Raw genomic sequence first — 24479 nt, 5'->3', positions numbered from 1 at the left:
AAAATGGGTAAGAAAAATAAATATGTAAATAAATGCAACGTACATTTTAATCCTATACCAGTTGTATAGTATTATTTGAAGTAATTTCACATACTGTATATGAGTTGACTATGTTTGTAAGTGCAGGAGATATTATAAGTAGAATTCTGTAAACAATATAAATTTATTAAGGATGAGCTGTGTGTTTAATAGACAAAAATGTTAGTGTAAATTGTATAATATTGTATTGTAGGAAAATTTTCTTCTTCCCTTGTTAATTTAAAATTTAGTGCTTGACAATGATATATTTTAGAGTACCATTTGCCACCGAGGTAGACACCTCATTTGCAAATAAAGAAATTTTGATTTGATTTTTGAAGTTCGAACTAAAAGTTGGCCACTGCTACTTCTTTACAAAGATGCCAGGACCTGAGTTTTTTCAAAGCCATGGCGCTGGCTCGACAAGGAGAAGTGGTGGAAGGTATAAATATGTAGTTCAATAGGATTCATTAAACTTTCTGCAAAGTTAAGGTAAGAACTGATAAAAATAACATTCCCCAGGATTTCATTTGTTCTTAGCACAAGTGGAGGTAATTTTGAAATCATGTACTTCATCAGAATTTGTGTTTTGTGAAGACGTACCGTAGTGAAAACTCTCAAAAGCGTAACTATTATAAACCGAAATATCTAAACTGCAGTTACTGTAAACCAAGACTATAAACTCTATGGACTGCAATACGACGTGAGGTAATCGTGGCTACAAATGGCCACCAAAACAAGAAGGTGATCGACAAGAAAATAGAGTTATTGTCTTCCTATTTTGAGTGATGTTTGTTACGCTTGATGAACTTCCGATATATTAAAAGAATTACGATACATATATCGTTTTAACATAGTTGAAGGAGAGAAGTTGCTGTCGTTCGAAATATATATTGAGTAAGTTTATCTAAGAGGTTATGTTGAGTACATTCGTGCCGTTCGTAAGGCTGATATAAACCTACCGGTACTGTAATGTAGGGATCGATAATCTCATTGTGTTCTCCCTTATAATTTCAATAATAAATAATAGTAATAATAATCACTACCTCTACCATGAACGTTGTTTTATGGAGTAATAATAATCACTACCTCTACCATGAACGTTGTTTTATGGTTTATCTGAGATTTTACCATTCCAGTTCTACCGTTATAGGCGTTTGCTGAGGTGCTTGATCATTTTGTGAAATAATAGAGTTTGTGTCTGACATGCTTTCCCTTGTGCTTTATAATTGTATCATATAAACTCACTGCTTAAACCATTTTTCTTTACTTACCATAGAACCTAGTTCTGTCGGTAGGGGAAGTCCATGCTTTTTTTTTTTTTTTTTTTTCCTTAGAAGTTTGGGGCAAGTCATGAAATGTTAGTCGTAAAGATGATTGTTGACAACTATTCTCACCTGTTCTGCTCCGCTGTTTACGACATAACTATTATTTTAATAAAAGATTCTTATGTGGAAACTGACCTTACCATCACTGGACATTCCCTACCATGTTTTTGTGCATGTTGTGACATTGGAAATGCCCATCTTATTCTTTGTTCTTAAGAATTACTGTATTGAATGTTTATTCTGTGTCAGGAAGGAGCCACACTCTCGGTATCCTTTATATCTATGAACTCGAACTGTCAGTGTTGACATTTGTAGCTAACTGTATTTGCTGATTAGAATCTTTCAGAGTAGCTCAATGTAGTTTGGTAAGAAAACTGATATGCTAATAGACAGGCTATACAGCATAGTAGATCAGGCTCTCACCTTCACTGCTCAATGGGGCATGGTAACTGAGTGGCATTTTTGGTGGGTTCCCATCAAAGCAGCCATGGTTTGAATCACAGCGAATGCATCTAGGATTTTTGAAATGAAAAATAACAATCCTGTGGACTTGAGGTCCCATGACTATAATCACCATATCAATAGTCTCGTTACACTACAATATTAGTCGCCTCTATTTATCAGTGGTCGAGTGTTGGCCTCCGGATCCCAAGGTAGCGGGTTCAAACATGGCAGAGGTAGTCGGATTTTTGAAGGGCAGAAATGAAGTCCAGTCAACACTCCATGTCATACGATGTCGACATGTAAAAGATCTCTGGTGACACATTTGGTGTTTACCTGACAAAAATCATTAAATCTCAGCCACAGACACCCAAGAGAGATTCGGTTTACACTATCTGCCATCTAGTAAGCCTAGAGTAAAACGGAACATCAAAATTGACGAGCAGACAGCCAGATGGCGTCAAATTAAAATATTTGCACATGGGAGCTGAGGCCATATGATTATTATTACTACTACAACAACAACAATGTACTCCCCAGAAATTTTCGTCAGCTGGGTAAGAAGAATCAGTAACCGGACAGGGAATATTACGTAAAAAATGAATATGGTAACATTTTATTTTATCCCAAGTACCAGTAGGTCACTAACAATATCAGACAAATAGCCTAAACATTAACTGCAAAATTGAACTATTTTACTGTTAATATCATGAACAAGACATAACAGAGTATTTTGAACTTTTAATATTATTCTCATTAATAACCATTTAACACCACTGCTTACCACCCGGTTGGTGTGGAGTACCATACAGGTTTGTGACGTCACGTAAAATCGAGTGCTCACATGCGATTCCACGCTAATCATGGCGCAATTATGCTGACAATAATGGAGATTTAGGTATTATTTAAATAAACAGCTTTAAAGTATTTACGTTTTAATTGGAGCACCAATTACTCGAAAATGTATTAATGTTATGTAATTAGCACTTTATATCCACATTGTTTTCGCCAGGCAGTCTGTAAAAATGCCAGGGTGGTGCGCCCATTAAAAAGGTTGTAGAGAGAACACTGCTACAAGTATGCTAGCATCTTTTCTCAGTGCTCAAATTTGCAGTGATCTAATTCCACATTTGAGAGTGATTATCCCATACAGTAATTATGAAATAAAATATATTTAGCACTCCATTCTTTGAGTTTTAATGATAGTTTCATTAATGCTTACATTTCTCACGTTCAGACATACCGAGTGACTGTGTCTGTACGATGTAAAGCAACTTGTGAAAAACATACCAAGTGAGTTGGCCATGCGGTTATGGTCGCGTAGCTGTGAGCTTGCATTTGGGAGATGGTGGGTTCAAATCTCACCATCGGCAGCTCTGAAGATGGTTTTCCTTAGTTTTCTATTTTCACACCAGGCAAATATTGGGGCTGTACCATAAGTAAGGCCATGGCCACTTCGTTCCCAATCATAGCCCTTCCCCATCTTTCCATTGCCAAAAACCCTTGATGTGTTATTGCAACATTAATCCACTAGCAAAAAAGAAAGTTCGGATATTGATCTTTGTATAATGAAAAATGAAATTCCACGGTCTGTTTCCAGTCATTCGACCAAGTCAGGAATGGAATGAATGAAGCCCCCATGTAGTGGCAAGGATAGGAATCGTGCCGGCTGCCGAAGCCTGTCACACTCCTCTGGGGCAATGAGTAATGAATGACAGATGAAATGAAATTATATTGGAGAGCGTTGCTGGAATGAATTATGACAGGGAAAACCAGAGTACACGGAGAAAATCCTGTCCCACCTCCATTTTGTCCAGCACAAATCTCACATGGAGTGACCGGGATTTGAACCACGAAACTCAGCGGTGAGAGGCCGGCGCACTGCTGCCTGAGCCACGGAGGTTCGTCCTTTTATAATGTATATACAAAATGAAGAAAGTTGTATGTTATTAATATATCTCTATTTGCTCACCAGAAGAGGTTCTAAGACTGTTCAGGTATATGTATGTGTGTGTCAGTATTTCAATATATCTGTAGGTCGAGATGGGCAACTTATGGTGATTGCCAGTGGCATACACCATTCAAGAGTTTTATCAAAACAGACACTGTTGTTGCGTAACCTACTTAAATGTACCATTATCGGCCATAATATTGTTTCAGCACCTCTTTGTTTAGTCCCTAGTGCCTGAAGCTGTTTACTATGCAAGCATTAAAATGTTGTATTTTTATCTATAATCTCTTCAGTATCTCTCTTTGAATAAAATAGAATCAGAATAGGCCTTTATAGAAGTGTTCTTTATAATACCACTATTGATATATAGGGCCTATATTGTGCACTTTCTCCTTATATTCTCTAACATTGCACTCCCATGAAAAGCTCCCTTTTTTGTTGAACTAGTAGGAAAGATTATTTTTAGTTTTCTCATCTATTCCACTTACTGTTGCAATTCGAAGTTAATAGGTAATAATAATGTGTTCTTCTTCCTTTCAATTACTGTAGACATTAAGGCGTACACTAGACTGAATATTTTCCTTGGTCCCACACATTTAAGCACTGTGTTCTTATTTGCCAAACAACTGCACTGAGATTCAATCCTGCAACCTGAGCGTAGAAGGTGAGCACCGAACAAAGATTATGACATACTAGTGGCCTGTTGCAGCAATATCTATGAACAAAGGCAAAAAATGAAACTGATGATAAAGGAAGCATGAGAAAAGTAACAAAAAATATACTCCGGACGACCCTTTATTTGCTTTTAAACTTACACTTCTACTGTGACTATACATATGGAATTTTTCAACCGTGGCAATTTATAGTTTTCAGTCTTGCAGACTTGAAACTTTCACATAAAGTTGGCCTATAATCCTCGGCAATGTTCAGTAATCAGCAAATCAGAAATGTACCTATGAATCGTCCTCTGAATCTTAAAACAGTAAGGACCTAATCCTGGAAGGTGGCCACAGTTAGCAGAGAAGGATGCAAAAGGACATTGTATTATTATACTGCCTTAACTTTTATATTTCATAAAATCGTTATCATTAAAATGTCCGTTTACCATTTCCACAGCAAAATGTCATGCTTGGCAGTGTATACAGATTTTATTTAATAACCCTACACTGAATAATTCAATGTAAGTTTCATAATAAAGGACTTTTTGAAATAGAATATCCTGAGATGGATTTATTTCTGTTTCTCGCTTATTAGAAGCAACATGGAGCAACAGCTAACATTCTGGTGATAACTTGATTTCACAGAGCCATCTATCAGACTAAGAAAGATCTGCGTAGACAAATTTCACAGAACACTCTATCGGGCTGGCATAGAAAGATCAGAGGAGACAACTTTCGTAGAGTTATATACCATCGAATACAGTGAACTACAGTGACCTAATCATTGAATTATTTGAATAAATTATTTTACACAAATAAAGAATTTAATGAAATAAATAATATTTTTCTAGTAATTCTGAGATGGAGATATTTCTTTTGATGTTTAATACATACGGGTTAGTATTGCAGTTTTCTCATAGTATTGCATTGCACATTCAGGGAAGAAACAAGAAGAAACACTCGAAGAAACAGTTTTGCCAGGGAAAAGATATGAATGTGGATCTTTCAGCTGATAGGCTCGTGCCATAGCAAGTACACTACGGTGGCACTGGCTGAAACGCAGGCTGTGTTCACGTTTGTTGTTGATTTTTCAGCATGGCTCTCAGGTCGGTCTTAAGCCACATGCAAATTTAGCAACACTGCCCCGCAAAGCCCACAAAGCGATCTGATTGTCTAACTTAAGCAGCTGATAAAATCACAATGGCGTGAGATATTGAATTATTTTTCAAATTATCAATCACCATGACCAATCCTCTAACGCTCATATGCCTAATTCATGTTGTTTCCGACCACCCTGTATAGAGAAGTATATTATTGACCTTAATAAAAGATACTTTGCTTGTCTCAATGGTGCAAGTATTTTAAAAACTTGTAGTTTGGATGATATATTTACATTTTTTAAACATGTTATCATAACAATAATAAAAAATGCTATAAAATAGACGTTTTATACTAGTATATTTACATTTTAAGGAAGACGTGTTTTTTGTTTTTGTTTTGCTTTACGTCGCACCGACACAGATAGGTCTTATGGCGACGATGGGGCAAGGAAGGGCTAGGAGTTGGAAGGAAGTAGCCGTGGCCTTAATTAAGGTACAGCCTCAGCATTTGCCTGGTGTGAAAATGGGAAACCACGGAAAACCATTTTCAGGGCTGCCGACAGTGGGGTTCGAACCTACTATCTCCCGAATACTGGATACTGGCCGCACTTAAGCGACTGCAGCTATCGAGCTCGGTGTGTTGTAATAATAATAATAATAATAATAATAACAGTATACAATACAAAAAAAATGAGTAAAATTTGCAACATTAAGAGTCCTTTCTGGTTACTGAATTACAGAATGGGTGGTAGAGAACATGATTATTTAAGTTTTATACTCAACCTTTCTAAGCAAAAACTCCACTCCAAAAGAATTAAGTTCTTGTGATTGTATCTATCAACTGAGCATATGCTCAGGATATGTAGTTGGTGTAGCATTACCTGACATTTTGAGTAGAATGGTGAAATGAAAATCTCGTTTGATTGACAAGTATATGTTCCCTTTGGATTGAGTATAGATGACAGTTCTCAGGTGTATTATGCCGGGACATCGATATTGTATGGAACCTAATTACAAGCTAACATTACGGTCCAGGCATAATATAGTGAACCGAATCAAACTTTTTCACTTGGAGAAGTTACTCCGGATAAATCTTAAAGTAGGCCTATTATGATTGTTTTTAGTTATAACAAAACTGTAATGTATACGGTGCCTTTTGTAGTCAAAAAACCATTTAACTCTGTGGTAAGCATATGTGTATAGTCTGTCTCCTTCTCAATCTTCTTCCCTATTACAAACACGCACCATACTACAGTCATCACAGTTACACACGTTATCAGACAAATTTTAATACCAGTGGTGAAGCGGGCTAGTTTCCACTGTTACCTCTGGTAACAGTTTGAAAATATAAAAATCAAATATTCTTTAATATTCCGTGAACCTACTACACTGGCGTAGCAAGGGGAGAGGTGATACTCCCACATAGCGCGTCCCAGGTGGCGGATAGGGGGGTCCGAACCGGCTTGCCGGCGGACTTGAGGGAAATAAAATACCTCTCGCGGACCAAACGCACAACCTCATGTGGGTGGAGGACGCAGATGAAGAATACACCCACGATATCCCGTGCCTGTCAAAAGGGGCGACCAAGGGATGATTGTCTTGGAACCATGAAACTACTTGTGATTAGTACCACCACGCGGAGAACATCATGGGTCGCTTTTACTTGCGCGTAGTACCACTATATTAGGTACCAAATAGGTTTGTGATTAGTAGCACACAGAAGCACTGTGCAGTCGGCTTTTGCAGTACCTGTGATTAGTACCACCATATGAGCAAGACCATGGGGTGATAGCTACCATGGTTCTGCCGTGCTTGTGATTAGTACCCACTATATGAGGAACACCATGGGATAGTGCAGGTCCCTGTGGTTAGTACTCTTATGTGATGAACACCATAGGTTTGCGTTGCCTGCAAATGGCGCCGCAAAGTGAAAAAAACCATAGGTCTGTATTATATGTCGAATTTCATAACCTGTGAATAGTACCATAATGTGTGGAATACCGCGAGTCTCTGCTACTTTTGATTAGTACCACAACATGACAAATACCATGGTTCTACTTTCCTAGTGATAAGTACCGTTATGAGGAGCGGATAACTTGGATTTTGGAACCGCTTTAGACTGCAAGCATCATCAATTCAGTGTTATGCTATAGCAGCAGTCCCTTGGTCAGTAATCCTATTGTTTTACATCAGTTTCTGTAAATGTAAGGCATTGCGGGTCGCACCCACTGATTGTTTTAAATTCATCTCCATCCATTCTTCGTCCTCACATTTTGAATTCTGGTCAGTGGAGACTTTTGGACTTTTAATTTGTCATTCCATTTCGTCTCATTTCGTACCATTAGGGGCCGATGACCTCGATGTTAGGCCCCTTTAAACAACAAGCATCATCATCAATATTAATATTTTTGTTTCTTCGCCGGGACGTGTCGCGATAACTCAATTGCAGCAGTCTGCCACCATCAAAGCTGAGTGAGAGGCTGTTACCACCCATGCAGTGGTTACTCCTTGAATCTCTTCTAACAGCTAGGCGAGTATTACTGCACCAAGCAAGGCCCCTTTCCCCTCGACACTGAAATGTATCCTGCTGCGTTCTCCGGTCGTGTTACCACCACAGTGGAAAGTGGAAACAAAAGCTTATAACGTTGGTGCTGAGTTGTTCCGTCTGTTCGTTCCGCTGCTGTCAACAGCGCATTGTTATAATATTGTGTTATTGTTTTATATTATAATATGATGTGACTTCTCTTGTTAAAGTGTGAATTTATATTTAATTTATGTTAGGTAATGATAGCCTTTACGACTGCACAACGTATTAAACATTAAAATGAGTGCTGTCGCTTCCACCTCGAAAATAAGCGAGTTGGCGGGCCCAGAATGTTCGTGTATAATTGAACGCTTAATGAACACGCTATTTTCGTTAAGAACTTTTGAAGAAAAGAAAAACATAATTGAAAAAGGTAGACCCACATTTTCTTTTTAAAAGTTATTCAAGGAATCGAACAGAACAGTTCAATATTTTCATGACTTGTGGTACTTAAATCTGGACTGGTTATGTGGTTGTGCAAAAATTAATAAACTGTACTGTTGGCCATGTATTCAATTTTTCTCAGGAAATAATGCTTGGAAGACGGTGTGGACAATTTAGATAGTTTCAGAGTTTTAAAGAGATGCCATGAGGTGTCTCAAGCTCACATCAACGCTGTTGCCGATATGATTCAGTTCGGAAAGTGCAGAATAGAGTTCTGTTTGAGTTCAGCTTACAGAAAGAAAATTGACAAGCATAATAAGCTAGTAAAAAAGAACAGGTCCGCCTCTGTGGTGTAGGGGTTAGTGTGATTAGCTGCCACCCCCAGAGGCCCTGGTTCGATTCCCGGCTCTGCCACGAAATTTGAAAAGGGTACGAGGGCTGAAACGGGGTCCGCTAAGCCTCGGGAGGTCAACTCAGTAGAGGTGGGTTTGATTCCCACCTCAGCCATCCTGGAAGTGGTTTTCCATGGTTTCCCACTTCTCCTCCAGGCAAATGCCAGGATGGTACCTAACTTAAGACCACGGCAGCTTCCTTCCCTCTTACTTGTCCATCCATTCCAATCTTCCATCCCACACTAAGGCCCCTGTTTAGCATCGCAGGTGAGGCCGTCTGGGCGAGGTACTGGTCATCCTCTCCAGTTGTATCCCCTAACCCAATGTCTCACGTTCCAGGACACTGCCCTTGAGGTGGTAGAGGTGGGATCCGTCGCTGAGTCCGAGGAAAAAGCAACCCTGGAGGGTAAAGAGATTAAGAAAGAAGAAGAAATAACAGATATATTATCAGCACTTTAATAGATGTTTAGCCGGGCTGAGTGGCTCAGACGGTTAAGGCACGGGCCTTCTGACCCCAACGTGGCAGGTTCTATCCTGGCTCAGTCCGGTGGTATTGGAAGGTGCTCAGATACGTCAGCCTCATATCGGTAGATTTACTGGCATGTAAAAGAACTCCCGCGGGACTAAATTCCGGCACCTTGGCGTCTCCGAAGACCGAAAAAGTAGTTAGTGGGACGTAAAGCCAATAACATTATTATAATAGATGTTTATGAGTGCATGAATAGCCTGCCATACGTTTTTCATGATGTGAACTATTTTCAATTAGTGCATAATCGAGACTGCTAGTCTCTATGATTTTGTTGGTCACTAGTGTTCAATATATTATGTGCCATTTCATCATTTTCAAATGATGTTATCTTATACAAAAGTAATATCGATGATAAAGTGTTTCACTTTTATGAAATTACATCTGTACTGTTCATAAAAATGCTGCGGCGCGAGCAACAATATACTCTCAGAAAGATTGTGGTAACACTTTTCAAAACGTCACGCGTCGCCACTGCTTTATAGTTCCTGAGTACATGCTAACTTCTCACTGTGAAGTGTAGACTTGATCTTTCTATTTTTATGCTTTATCTGTATAATATCAGTCTAAACAGTTGTTTGTATTTATTATTGTGCTATCAATTGTAACCTTATTAGGTCTATGGCAAGTAGTGTAATTAGTTGCAAAACTTGCAGAGCACCCTTCAGATTATTTCTACTGATTCCTTTCTTCTTTGTAGTTTTATGCATGGTCATAATGAATTTTATCATGAAGACACTGCTTCTGCCTTCCCTCTTCCAGGTTTCTTGCATCTACATCAACCTTTCCATTTCTGCTTCAGAATACTTTCCCTCTTGTGCCCATCAGAAATATTTCACTTTTTTTTCCATGATGTTTAATTTTTATTTTTGATTAAATAACAAACTCAAGAACATTCAGCTTAACATTTTGTTGTATTCATGGTGGTGAACAATTCATTTGACTGTTTAACTAATCATTTTCTAGCTGAGTGTTACTCTTGTCTACTTAATGACCATTACTTGATAGATAAATCTATTGTCCAAGACAGCAGTAAATGGGAGGTTGTGATTCATTAGCTAGTAATGCGACTAAGAATGAGGAAGAGTTGTGTTATTACTGGCAAGACGGCCTTTCTCTGGTTACCCAGGGAAAGTAGCTTCTTAAAGTCCTTGTCCTTTTGGTTTTTGGTTCATTGTTGTGTATGCTATTTTTGTAGGAAAAGCAATGTTTCTTTAATATAGGTACCATTTGTGAGATTTTTTAAAATCCTCCTGAATATTGTAATTATATAACGACTTTCTAGGATTCATTATCATCGTCGTTTTCCAGCTCCAGTTTCCCGGGTGTGGTGTACAAGCGGCCACTTCTTCCTGTCAAATATAGTTTCTGTTTCTCTATGTCCTCACCATTTGGTATTCCTCTTGCTGACCTCCGATTTCACTGTGTGTATCCATCGATTCCTTGGTCTCCCAACTGGCCTCTCCCTTTTCACTTCTCTGTCAAAGTAATTCCTTGCTGTTCTCGTTCTGTCCATCCTCATAACATGGCCAAACCATTGTAGCCTGTGCCTTCCTAAAAGCTCAGTAACAGGTATTTTGATGCCAGCCTCCTTTTTATTTGCTTCATTCCTAATCTTGTCCTTCCTGGTCTTTTGGTTCATTGTTGTGATGAATTTCATTTCTGTTGACTGGATTTTACTATTTGCCTTGTCATGCAGGGTACATGTTTCGAGTCCATATGTGGGAATTGGAATGAAATAGGTATAAAACATAGTCAGTTTTGCTTTCTATGGTGTTTTGTCATCTCATAGTAGAGTTCTCACTTGAAAATAAAATTGATTACTGTAATTGTTAGAAAATTGCACTGCATTGTTAACCCGCGAGTGGTCGCTAGCTGTATTGCACAAGTGGTTGCATGTGAGACTTTCTCTCATATTAAACTTAATTTAAAATAAATATATCTTCCACAATTTTGTAGGGCGTAAGCGTGAAATGAATTACTGAAATGAGACGCAAAGTCTGTGTTATACATTTTAGATAAAAAAAATTGAAATGCTTAGCCATATATTACAGAAACAAATTACTAATCAATGGAAATTAATCATTAGTTGACCGACTCATCGACTGAATGGTCGCCGTTGAGGCCTTCGGTTCAGAGGGTCCCGAGTTTGATTCCTTGCCGGGTTGGAAATGTTAATCGCCACTGATTACTTCTTCTGGCCTGGGGACTGGATGTTTGTGTTTGTCCCAACACTTCCCTCTTCATATTCACACAACACACTACACTAGCAACCACCACAGAAAAAATTAAATTAAAAATATGTTGCGGTTCCACCAATTCAATACAAGAAAACTTATTAATCCAAGGTTCAATAAATCATTCACTACTGATCTGCATTTAGGGCAGTCGCCCAGGTGGCAGATTCCCTATATGTTGTTTTCCTAGCCTTTTCTTAAATGATCGCAAAGAAATTGGAAAATTATTGAACATCTCCCTTGGTAAGTTATTCCAATCCCTAACTCCCCTTCCTATAAACGAATATTTGCCCCAATTAGTCCTCTTGAATTCCAACTTTATCTTCATATTCTGATCTTTTCTACTTTTAAAGACACTACTCAAACTTATTAGTCTACTGATGTCCTCCCACACCATCTCTCCACTGACGGCTCGGAACATACCACTTATTGCAGGTTATAAATTTCATTTTTTGTCCGTATTGAAGATCTACTTGTGATACAAATTCTTATAATTTTGTTAATTATAAGAATTTGTATCACATATACTACTTAATCGAGCAGCTCATCTCCTTTCTTCCAAGTCTTCCCAGCCCAAACTTTGCAACATTTTTGTAATGCTACTCTTTTGTCGGAAATCACCCAGAACAAATCAAACTGCTTTTCTTTGGATTTTTTCCAGTTCTTGAATCAAGTAATCCTGGTGAGGGTCCCATTCACTGGAACCATACTCTAGTTGGGGTCTTACCAGAGACTTATATGCCCTCTCCTTTACATCCTTACTACAACCCCTAAATACCCTCATAACCATGTGCAGAGATCTGTACCCTTTATTAACAATCATATTTATGTGATTACCCCAATGAAGGTCTTTTCTTATATTAACACCTAGGTACTTACAATGATCCCCAAAAGGAACTTTCACCCCATCAACGCAGTAATTAAAACTGAGAGGACTTTTCCTATTTGAGAAACTCACAACCTGACTTTTAACCCCGTTTATCATCATACCATTGTCCACCGTCCATCTCACAACACTATCGAGGTCACCCTGCAGCCGCTCACAATCTTGTAACTTACTTATTACTCTGTACAGAATAACATCATCTGCAAACAGCCTTATTTCTGATTCCACTTCTTTACACATATCATTGATATATATAAGAAAACATAAAGGTCCAATAATACTGCCTTGAGGAATTCCCCTCTTACTTATTACAGGGTCAGATAAAGCTTCGCCTACTCTAATTCTCTGAGTTCTACTTTCTAGAAATATAGCCACCCATTCAGTCACTCTTTTTTCTAGTCCAATACCACTCATTTTTGCCAGTAGTCTTCCATGATCTTCCCTATCAAATGCCTTAGATAGGTCAATCGCAATACAGACTATTTGGCCTCCTGAATCCAGTATATCTGCTATATCTTGCTGAAATCCTACAAGCTGAGCTTCAGTGGAATAACCTTTCCTAAACCCAAACTGCCTTCTGTAAAACCAGTTATTAATTTAGCAAACATGTCTAATATAATCAGAAAGAATGCTTTCACAAAACTTACATGCAATGTATGTCAAACTGACTGGCCTGTAATTTTCAGCATTATGTCTATCACCCTTTCCTTTATACACAGGGGATACTATAGCAACTCTCCATTCATTTGGTATAGCTCCTTCACCTAAGCAATAATCAAATAAGTATTTCAGATATGGTACTATGTCCCAACCCATTGCCTTTAGTATATCCCCAGAAATCTTATCAATTCCAGCTGTTTTTCTAATTTTCAACTTTTGTATCTTACTGTAAATGTCATTGTTATCATAGGTAAATTGTAATACTTCATTGGTATTACTCACCTCCCCTATCTGGACATTATCCTTGTAACCAACAATCTTTACATACTGCTGACTGAATACTTCTGCCTTTTGACGATCCTCGCATACACACTCCCCTTGTTCATTAATGATTCCTGGAATGTCCTTCTTTGAACCTGTTTCTGCCTTAAAGTACCTATACATACCCTTCCATTTTTCACTAAAATTTGTATGACCACCAATTATGCTTGCCATCATGTTATCCTTAACTGACTTCTTTGCTAGATTCAATTTCCTACTAAGTTCCTTCAATTTCTCCTTACTTCCATAACCATTTCTAACTCTACTTCGTTCCAACCTGCATCTCCTTCTTAGTCTCTCTACTTCTCTGTTATAATATAGTGGATCTTTACCATTCCTTACCACCTTTAAAGGTACAAACCTATTTTCACATTCCTCAACAATTGCTTTAAACCCATACCAGAGTCGGTTTACATTTTTATTTGCCATTTTCCAGCGATCATAGTTACTTTTCTAAAACTCCCTCATGCCTGTTTTATCAGCCATATGGTACTGCCTAATCCCTTTCAGACCTGAAAGAAAACTGGCAGTGTGAATTTTTGTTTGTACGTCAAAAACTGACTAAAATGCTCTTAAATACATATATTTTTAGTTTATTCTACAAAATAAAAATTAACATCTGAAAAAAAGCACCCGCACAATTGTGCACTTCACTACTTACAAAAAAGAAAAATTACCTCAATGCATGTGAATATACATATGTACATGATCAAATGTACTATTTTACAGTGGGGAATAATTTAAAACAATTACATCTTCATTCAAACACAAGTAAACGTTACATTTTCCACATTGAGGAGGAGTTTTGCTATTACTGCCCTTTTGGCAGCAGCAGCAGCTTGTCGTCAGACCTGAAGGAAATCTGGAGGTGTCTAAACATCAAAAACTTACTAAAATGCTCTTAAATACATGTTTTTACAGTTTATTTTACAAAATAAGAACTATCGGCTGAAAAACAGAACCCACACAATTGTGCGTGTCAGGACTTCATTCACTACTTGCAAAAAATAAAAAATTAAAAAATTCAACTCAGTACATGTGAATATGCACATGTACGTGATCAAATGTTCTATTTTACAATGTGGAACGATTTTAAACAATTAAAATATTATACATTACATTTTTCATGTAGAGTACGAGTTTTTTCTTTCACAGTCCTTTTTGTGACAGCGCCCAGCACTCCTGCATGCATTGGCTGTAAGGAAACCTAGCCCGCACATTCAAAACCTCATGGTATTACGTACGATGTTGTAAGTTTACAATTTATGTTTGCTACACAATCTACACACTTCATTCATTATATTCTGATATTCAGTAAAGCTTCTAGATTAATATGAATGCAATAAATAAATACTTACTTTAGGCATTACTGCTTCCTGCCATATTCCTAATGAACTGTATTTTTAAACTCTTCTTCCTGCCCCCTGGTGGTCAAGTACTAAATAAAAACACCTGAAGTACATGCTACGTGTCTCGCACAAGCACTGCAGTCCGGTCTAGCGCCAAGAAAACGTCAAATAAGCTCAGACATAATTAAAATACGAACCTGCACAATTGTGCGTACACGGTCTGAAAGGTTAATAGTCCTAATTTTAATACCTTCCTTTCTATCAGATTTATTTCTAACTACGATAAAAACAGCTTTGTGATCACTAATACCATCCATTACTTTGGTTTCTCTATAGAGCTCATCAGGTTTTATCAGCACCACATCCAAAATATTCTTCCCTCTAGTTGGTTCCATCACTTTCTGAATCAACTGCCCTTCCTATATTAACTTATTTGCCATTTGTTGGTACATTATAAGTCAATCATAATTTGGGACCGGTTTCGACCTCTAGTCAGGGTCATCTTCAGCCTGTCGTTCAAAAGGTGTTAGGTAAAAATTCACTGGCAAATAACAAGAATGTTTAGAATACAAACGTTTTTCACATGACGAAAATTCAAAATCGTATAAGAAAGATGCACTGGGTATTCAAAGATCTTTTAAATTTTTCAAAAGGTGCAAGGTAAAAAAATTCGCTAGCAAATAAAAGACATTGAAAACATAAAAGCTTGATGTGGAGATCTTGATGTTGGATCTTGTAGTCAAATGTTTTATAGATTAAGAAACAAATAGCTTTTTGTGCAGAATTGGAACAATTGAGAACCGTATCACAGAAGATGACTCAAGGTATCATTAAATGAATGCTCAAAGAGTTCATAATGCGGTGAAGTGGTCAATCTGAAGGTCAAGTCATTCTGAACCATATTTAAGAATAATTTTCCGTTCGATGGAGAAATAGAGCCATTTGTAGAAAGTAAAAATCAATTTATGAGCTGGATAGGAGTAAAAAGCATGAGAAAATATAATATAAAATTTCATATTGTAAAGAGTGTAGAGTTTATGACATGCAGTGAGAGATAATATTTCAAAATGAGTAAGAAAAAGGAGGGGAAGAAAAAAGATAGTAGATTTGAAAGAGAGATAAAGGAAGTAAGGGGAGTGGATCTAAGTTAGGTCAGGGGTTTGAGATAATTGGGGCAAAAGACATGGATAGGAACTATGTAAAGCATGGAAAATTGTATTTGGGTTTAAAGAATAAACGTTTTTAAAAATGAAAATGAGAAAGTCAAAAAGAATATTCGGTTTTTCTGAAATGTCATTTAAATTGAAAATGAGATTGAAGTATTGGTTGAGATGGATGAAACAATTTTCGGTTGTGGAAAGAACCTTGTGTAACCTTGCATTTAATAAGTTTTCTTGTATTGAATAGGTGGAACCGCAATATATTTTTAATTTATTTGCAATCTCAGTTCAATACAGACCACATGAAATTGTTATCATTCAATTTCACCACAGAAACATGCAATAGTGATTACATCCCTCCATATAGGGTTGGCGTCAAGAAGGGCATCCAGTCGTAAAAAAGGGCCAAATCCACATGTTCGACACAGTTCGCACCCGTGACCCCACAGGTGTGGGAAAAGCTGTAGAAAAGGAAGAAGAAGAAGAAGGAAATTATTCATTAGTTCAGTCACGTGTTGGTACAAAATATTCACAAGAGTGCCGGGCTGAATGGCTCAGGCGGTTAAGGCGCTGTTTCTCTGAGTTCAACTTGGCAGGTTCAATCCTAGCTCAGTCCGGTGGTATTTGAAGGTGCTCAGATACGTTAGCCATAGATTTACTGGCATGTAAAAGAACTCCTGAGGGACAAAATTCCGGCATCTGCTAAAACTGTGAAAGTAGTTTGTGGGACGTAAAGCTGATAACATTACTATTAATATAGAACTTTCTGACAGATGTAATATGAATGCAAGAATAAAGTACAATAGGTCATCTCTCTAAAATGTGAGTTAGCTGGAGTTTGTAACAGTGCTTATTACCCAGCATTCTTCCGTGACTCATAATTTTTGGAGACTCATTTATCAGTAACTGCAAATGGAGAATGTTTCGCGTGCGACTTAATGCCTACAACAGGATAAAGTTTCCCTCTTGCCTACAACATAACACCAACGCCACTGGTCGCGCGATGAGAAAACATCTCACACGAATCTTCATTACTACTAGAGGAGGGAATGCTTACCCTTCAAATGTGAATTGCCTTACTCACAACAGTTATCAAGTCAGCTAGAAGAGGGAACAGTCACCTCCTTTGTATCACTGAGAAGTAAACTCACAATACAAAATAATGTGAGAGAAAATCTCATATAACGACCACTCGTGGGTTAAGGAGGTTAATTATTATTTTTCACTCTCTTAAATTCTGCATCTTGCATATCAAAATCCTGTCATAAATAAGGAAGCTTAGCAGATGAAGACCAAAGATAAGTAGAAGAGTAGCATGGGTGGTAGAATCCTATGACAGGAGATTCATGACCTTCACAAGATGAAATACATGAATATAACATTAAAATGCTTAAATACACGAATATAACATTAAAATGCTTGTAGAGGAGAGGTGTGTTCTTTGCCAATGCTGAAATCCCCCCCCCCCCCTTCCCTGAAAAAACTTACTTTTATAACCAAACGCAGAAAAATCTTACCCACATCCCTTCACTGAGCACTCACATTTTATGAAGATTCCAGAATTCAAAGCAGTTAGAAGTAATAGGCAACTTCGCCTTGTTAATGGATCTTAACAAGAGAGTTATAAACTTAAATGTGTCGCTGGCACCAACAATGTGGATCAGTGGCTTACACGAAACAGAGCCCTTCAGCTTTGTGACAGCTTATTTCCTTCGAAGGCTTTGGGTTGTTTTTTTTTTGTCACTAGCAAGGAACGTGCGCAAACCAATAGGTGTCAGCACCCTTCCACAACATACATACATTTCCTGTGGGCCAATGGCTGACTCCAACTTAATAACTAAGAAATCAAAATAATAATGACCGATCGTGTTGGCTATGCAGTACAAGCTATGTGGCTGTAAGCTTATATTCAGGAGAGGCTTTCTGCCAAATACCCCAGCCGTGTTAAACCAATGGCTTTTTGCCACTAGCTTGGATGTGTGCAAATAATTTCATTTGTCTGCTCCCTCCCACAAACAACATGCATTTCCTTTCACAGTTGGTAGCATCTAATGATGCTCCTATCAGCACTCTCATGAACTAACAGAAGAGCATCCATCATATTCTCCTAGGATTTTATGAAGATTCCAGAATTAAAAGCAGTTAGAAGTAATAGGCAACTTCGCCTTGTTAATGGATCCTAACAAGAGAGTTATAAACTTAAATGTGTCGCTTTTGAAGTCAGAATATCAAATCCAAGTGAGATTCACATTTACTCGACAGTATTTGGAGAGAAGTTACTCCTTTTTCTGTGTCAGGTTTTATTATGTATCATTAAAAATGAACTGTTATTCACAAGACAGAATAAAGATTTTATCGTCGCCATAAGACCTATCTGTGTCGGTGCGACGTAAAACAACTAGCAAAAAAAAAAAGCATTTTACTGAGGACAGTATTGTGGTTAACAATGATTCTGTCATGGCAATTTATATTGTGTTAGTTATTCATAATTGCATTTGTTTTCTTAATTATAAGAACTTTTCCTTGATAATAGTTGTTGAAATTCAATGTATTTGCAAATTCAGCATAGCCTTAATATCTTGAAAAAGAGTCTCTCACTTGTTAGTTGATACAAACCATGAAAGCCTACACCAATAACTGTTTTATTTAGTATGAATAATATTTTACATTATTCCTTTTCTAACTCAATTATTTTATTTCAAGAAATCAAAATGATGATGACCAAACATGGTGGCTAAACAGTACAGGCTCTGTAGCTTTAAACCTACGTTCAAGAGATGGTGTGTTCAGATGCTACCTTCGGCATTTCTGATGATGGTTTTCCATACTTTCCCATTTTTAAACCAGGCAAATGCCTGTGCTGAACCCTTACGACTGTAGCTGTGTTCTTTCCAACACTAGTACTTTCTAACCCCACCATCTTTGGAAACCTGTATTGTTAACGCATTGTTAAACTGCTAACTTAGAAGTCAATAAATGAAATTATGATTATTTTTGTTGTTTCAAGAGTTTTAATGTGGAAGTCATTGACCTAAATTAATATAAAATGAATTGGTGGACACTTACTTCCATCAGTTTAATAGGTTAAATAGGCAGTGTTTAGTAATTATAAGGAACAAGCTAGGTATCATTGGTTGTTGTTATTGTTTGTATTTATTATTTATTCTTAAGTGCTTTTATTTATAAAGTTTATCAGGTATACAGAGTGTAAGGGGAAGTTGTACCAAAAATGGTGTAGGGTGTGTAAGAAGTGTATCTGCTACAATATGGTACAGCTGTCTGTGTCCTGTTGTTGTCCGGAAGGACAAAAGTCAATGTTATTCATTTTACTTTGTCACACGCTTGGCTAGTGTTTATAAACACATTTGTATTCTCGGCACATGGGTGACCATCAGACCAACAACCATGGCACTGGTGTGTCATTGACACAGCGAGTGTATGTAAACATCAAGTTGGACGTTGACCTTCACACAGATATTACACATGATGATAGAAATTATGAGGGCACTTCTGAAAGGACACCAAGGTTGCCCAAGCTACTTAAGTAGATGTTTATGTCCGCCATTTGCTCATGAACATACTTCGTAGTGATGATTTCATGATGCCCGACATGTGCAAGCACTTGCATGTCCATTTGTATGGATTCCACGGCAGCAAAAATATGGTGATGGAGCTCATCTTCCATACCAATTTCACTTCCATATAATAGACTTAATATGAACCCAAAGGTAATCCATCAATGGGATTTAAAACAGGGGATTGAACTGGCTATCTCATTGGTCCCATGCACTCTATCCAATGCTGAATGGTCATGGTATTTATGTACACCGCAGCTCACATGATGTGTAAAAGTAAATTTGTGTCCTCATTTCAATGGTGCAGCTTTTATTTCAGGCACACGCCCAATGGGGGTGAGCTGCATGTGCATATTTAACCAAATACCAGCCCCATGACAACCTTAAATTTTTTTAATTACTGGGAATCTAACCCGGGTCTCTGAGGACATCAGCGTGCTAACCATTACATTATGGGAGCGGACATGAAGAAATTACATGTTCATGCACGTTTGCAATGCTACATTCTTCAATAAACACTGGTAGAACACCCTGTTCCTCGTGAAACAGGCTTTGCATGCGACTACCTAGCACTTTGGAAGGGGATCAGTGGCTGTTGTGTCATTTTACTTAGAAACTATGTACAAAATTCTTGCCTTTGTGGGAAACCCTCATCTTGCAGGCACTGTACACATGTTCACTGGTAGAATTGCTGGCGCTCTTTCATGCTGAACTTGATGCACAGTCCACTGGGCCACAAAAACGTTGCATGCTTTTCTTTGGGTGTCATTCAGAATGTCAGCTTCTACTGCTAACACTTGTTACGATCTTCGCTGACCACAGTCTTGATAGAATGGTAAAAAACTAACAGTATCGCATACTCGCTGGTAAGCAGCAGTGAGCATTTGCCTTTTGGATGTATGAACCAGCATAGTACATGCAGTAAAATATCTGAAAAATAAAATGTTTTGCATGTATGCCTTGCAAATATCATTCTCAGTTTTCAAATATTATTCTCATATCGTTATAATCACAGTGCAACATTCCTTTTCAGTGATCTCCCCAGAAATTTTCATTAGCCGGGTGTCAGGAATGAGTAGCCGGGTGGGAAATAGGGCGTAAAAGATGGATATGATAAAATATCAGTTTGATCCCTCCAGGTCATTAGGCATTAATAATATTGGATAAGTAAACATTAACTGAAAAATTGAACTATTTTAGTGTTATCACAAAAAAAGACATAAGAGAGTATTTTGAACTTTTTTTGCTATGGGCTTTACGTCACACCGACACAGATAGGTCTTATGGCGATGATGGAATAGGAAAGGCCTATGAGTTGGAAGGAAGCGGCCATGGCCTTAACTAAGGTACAGCCCCAGCATTTGCCTGGTGTGAAAATGGGAAACCACGGAAACCATCTTCAGGGCTGCCGACAGTGGGATTCGAACCCACGATCTACCGGATGTAAGCTCACAGCCACGCGCCTCTACGCGCACGGCCAACTCGCCCGGTTTTCAAACTTCTAGTGTTCTACTGTTCGTTCCTAATCATGTAGCAGGGGACTTACCATTTCGTTGCTGTGGAGTGCCTTTCGGGTTTGTGATGTCATGCAGAATCGCATGCGATTCCACGCTAATCCATGCACCACTTGTGCATGATACTATGTGGCAATCGGGCTAAACGTTTGAACTTGGATGTAATTGATGCAATAATTTTGACATTAATGAAGATTTGTCACTTAAATAAACAGTTTTTAAATTGAAATTTGGAACATCCAATGACTCAAATTTATATTAATATTATGGAACTAGCACAGATCTACTGTAGGTTATATTAGCCAGGCGGTCTGTAAAAATGGCAGCGCAGTCCGCCCATTAATAAGGTTCTAGGAAGAACATTGCCCTTTCCCCCCCATGTTTTGCTTCAATATACAGTAGATGTGAATCTGAGCAATAATATTAGTTTTTTATTTTACTGTAATGAACTGTCATTTATTTGACCCGACCCCTCATTTCTTTAAATCATACTCCTTTCACCTGTACAGCGTTATTCAAAAAGATTGCAGTGGTTTCTTGATTTCTTTAGAAGCAGTGCAAAGTATATGATTATGTTGATGCAGTGGTGGATAAACAAACTTTCAAAGTGTTGTTCTGCATGTACTGTAGTTACATGAGTTACCACCAGATGATAGTTATAGTAATGTTTACAAAATGGTGGCTGGCAGTGAGGAGAGAGCATTTCGTACTCTTGAAAACCATGTAGATAGTCTGTTACCATAGTCCAGCCCCATATTCAAACAAAATATGGGAAGATTCACCCTCCATGTCAAAAGCGGAAGTGAACCGGATCAGAGAAATTTATTTTTGTAGCCCAAAGAAAAAAACTGCAAGACGCAGCAGGGAACTGAGTGTAAAGCTGCCTTCCTAAACATACCCTTGACACGTTGGGGCATGTGTGGGAAGAGATGGACTGTTGAGTAGATATGTGTAGAGTGACAAAGAGCTCGCATATTGAACATCTGTATTGCATGTAAAAACAAAAACGTTATGAGTTACAGTAGACAGTAAAATAAAATTTGTCTTCCTACGTCAATTGTACTATGTACGATGATTTTTTGAAACCCCAACAGCCATATATTAATAAACCTGTATATAGTGACACCGTGTTTCAATTGATAATGTAATGTGTTTTTTGTTCCAGGTGTTGGGGATTTAATGATTGTGCCACAATTTGTACAACTACCTTATTGATGCTCCAGTTGTACTGTGCCTTTGGAAGAGGATTTATTGGTATATTTTGATCATTATTGTATCAAAATGCCTGCATCATCATGCGGTGAAGTTGATGATATAGAAGATTTGGTTTCTTCTCAAGATTTCATGCCAAATGAACGATATCTGGGTAAGAAGTCTGTTACTGTGCGAGCTAGAAAACGTCAGCATGCAGATTTACCAACTGAAAATGCAGAACCCCAGGAATGTGAGAGGCCAACTAGTATAATTCCTGGAACTCAAACAATTTACATTAAATCCTGGGGTTGTGCTCATAACAATTCCGATGGTGAATACATGGCTGGACAGCTTGCATCCTTTGGGTATAAGTTGACTGATAACAAGTACGAAGCAGATCTATGGCTTTTGAATAGCTGTACTGTAAAAAATCCTGCAGAACAGCATTTCAGGAATGAGATTGAAGCTGGACGGAAACTTGGCAAGGCTGTTGTGCTGGCTGGATGTGTGCCTCAGGGAGCCCCAAAGGCTGACTTCATTCATGGACTTAGTGTGATTGGTGTCCAGCAGATTGACCGAGTTGTGGAGGTTGTTGAGGAAACATTGAAAGGTCACACTGTGAAATTGTTAGGTCGGAAACGCCAGAATGGACGTAAGGCTGGAGGTGCATCATTGCTTCTTCCAAAAGTTCGTCGAAATCCCCTTATTGAAATCATTCCCGTGAATACAGGCTGTCTGAATCAGTGTACCTATTGTAAGACAAAGCATGCACGTGGAGAACTAGGTAGCTATCCTCCTGAGGAAATTGTTGCACGGGCAGTTACTTCTTTTGAAGAAGGTGTATGTGAGTTATGGCTTACTTCAGAAGACACTGGCACCTATGGCCGAGATATTGGAACGAATCTTCCTGAACTTTTATGGAAGCTTGTGGATGTGATTCCAGCTGGCTGTATGATGAGGGTTGGAATGACAAATCCTCCTTATATTCTAGAACATCTAGAAGAAATGGCTAAAGTTTTAGCCCATCCTCGAGTTTATAGTTTCTTGCACATTCCTGTGCAGTCGGGCAGTGATGCTGTGCTAGCATGTATGAAAAGGGAGTATTGTCGTGCTGACTTTGAACGAGTAGCTGATTTCTTCCTTGAAAGAATTCCAAATATGACTATAGCTACTGATATTATTTGTGGGTTTCCTGGTGAAACCGAAGAGGACTTCGAAGATACAATGAACCTATGTAGGAAGTACAAATTTCCTAGCCTTTTCATCAATCAGTTCTTTCCAAGACCAGGAACACCAGCTGCACGAATGGAACGAGTGCCTGCACAAGAAGTGAAAAAAAGGACAAAAATGCTTTCTGAATTGTTTCAGTCGTATAAACCTTATGAACATCACTTAGGGAAAATTCATAATGTGCTAGTCACTGAAGTGTCTCATGATGGTAAATATTATGTTGGGCATACAAAAGCTTACGAGCAAGTGCTTGTACCAAAGCGTCCAGAACTTATTGGTAAAATGGTAACTGTGAAAATTATTTCAACCAGTAAACATAGCATGATGGGGAAACCCCTCTCTTCCAAAACAGAATGGCCGTCCCCAGGTCTTGCTCCTCCTCTTCCTCAAGGGAAAGTGTCTGGAGTAAATCACACATCTGAAAGCAAAGAATCTTCTGGTCATGCGATAAGGTATTCATTAGCTTTACTAATTATAGCTGTGATAGCTAGAGTGATATGGTTGATATTTTGACATTAATTCATGATTGGTTTCCAGACTCTTAACATTGGTATTGTAATGTTACAAATAGAGGAATGAAACTACACACTCGTCATCACTAACAACACTTCAAATGAGATCTGTTTGAATAGTTCCTTGTAGAGTGAAATGAACTGATTGTTTACTATTTTTGTTATTGGATGGAAAAATATTTCACCATCTCTAGTTTTAGCTTCTTGAATATCATGGTCCACATTAATTTAAGTTACACACCCATTCTTTTATCAGTTTTTCAGATAAAAATACTTGTTCTTATTGTGTAATTATTGTGGAATTTTCTTAATAAAAGATACAGTTTATCCTTTTCATTCTGTTATGTTAAATTTCCAAGATTGATTGGTGTACTTTGTGTTCACAAAAATTTTGTGTGTTCCTATGTATTTGTATATACATGTAAAAGTAATGGAAAGGAACGCACAGTAGGATGAAC

The 24479-nt window shown here is 38.0% G+C and overlaps 1 protein-coding gene across 1 annotated transcript; it reads left to right on the top strand.

Annotated features, from left to right (window-relative positions):
• Positions 1-745: 745 nt before the first annotated feature.
• On the top strand, positions 746-24357 carry LOC136877026 (threonylcarbamoyladenosine tRNA methylthiotransferase). Its single transcript, XM_067150825.1, has 2 exons — positions 746-915; positions 22251-24357. Exon 2 carries the CDS (start codon positions 22367-22369, stop codon positions 24020-24022), a length of 1656 nt encoding a protein of 551 aa, XP_067006926.1. The 5' UTR covers positions 746-915; positions 22251-22366; the 3' UTR covers positions 24023-24357.
• Positions 24358-24479: the final 122 nt, after the last annotated feature.

This window comes from Anabrus simplex, chromosome 7 (genome assembly GCF_040414725.1).
Source record: "Anabrus simplex isolate iqAnaSimp1 chromosome 7, ASM4041472v1, whole genome shotgun sequence".
Classification (NCBI taxonomy): domain Eukaryota; kingdom Metazoa; phylum Arthropoda; class Insecta; order Orthoptera; family Tettigoniidae; genus Anabrus; species Anabrus simplex.
The sequence above is the reverse complement of the archived record's forward strand: the minus strand, read 5'-3'. Positions and strand labels throughout refer to the sequence as shown.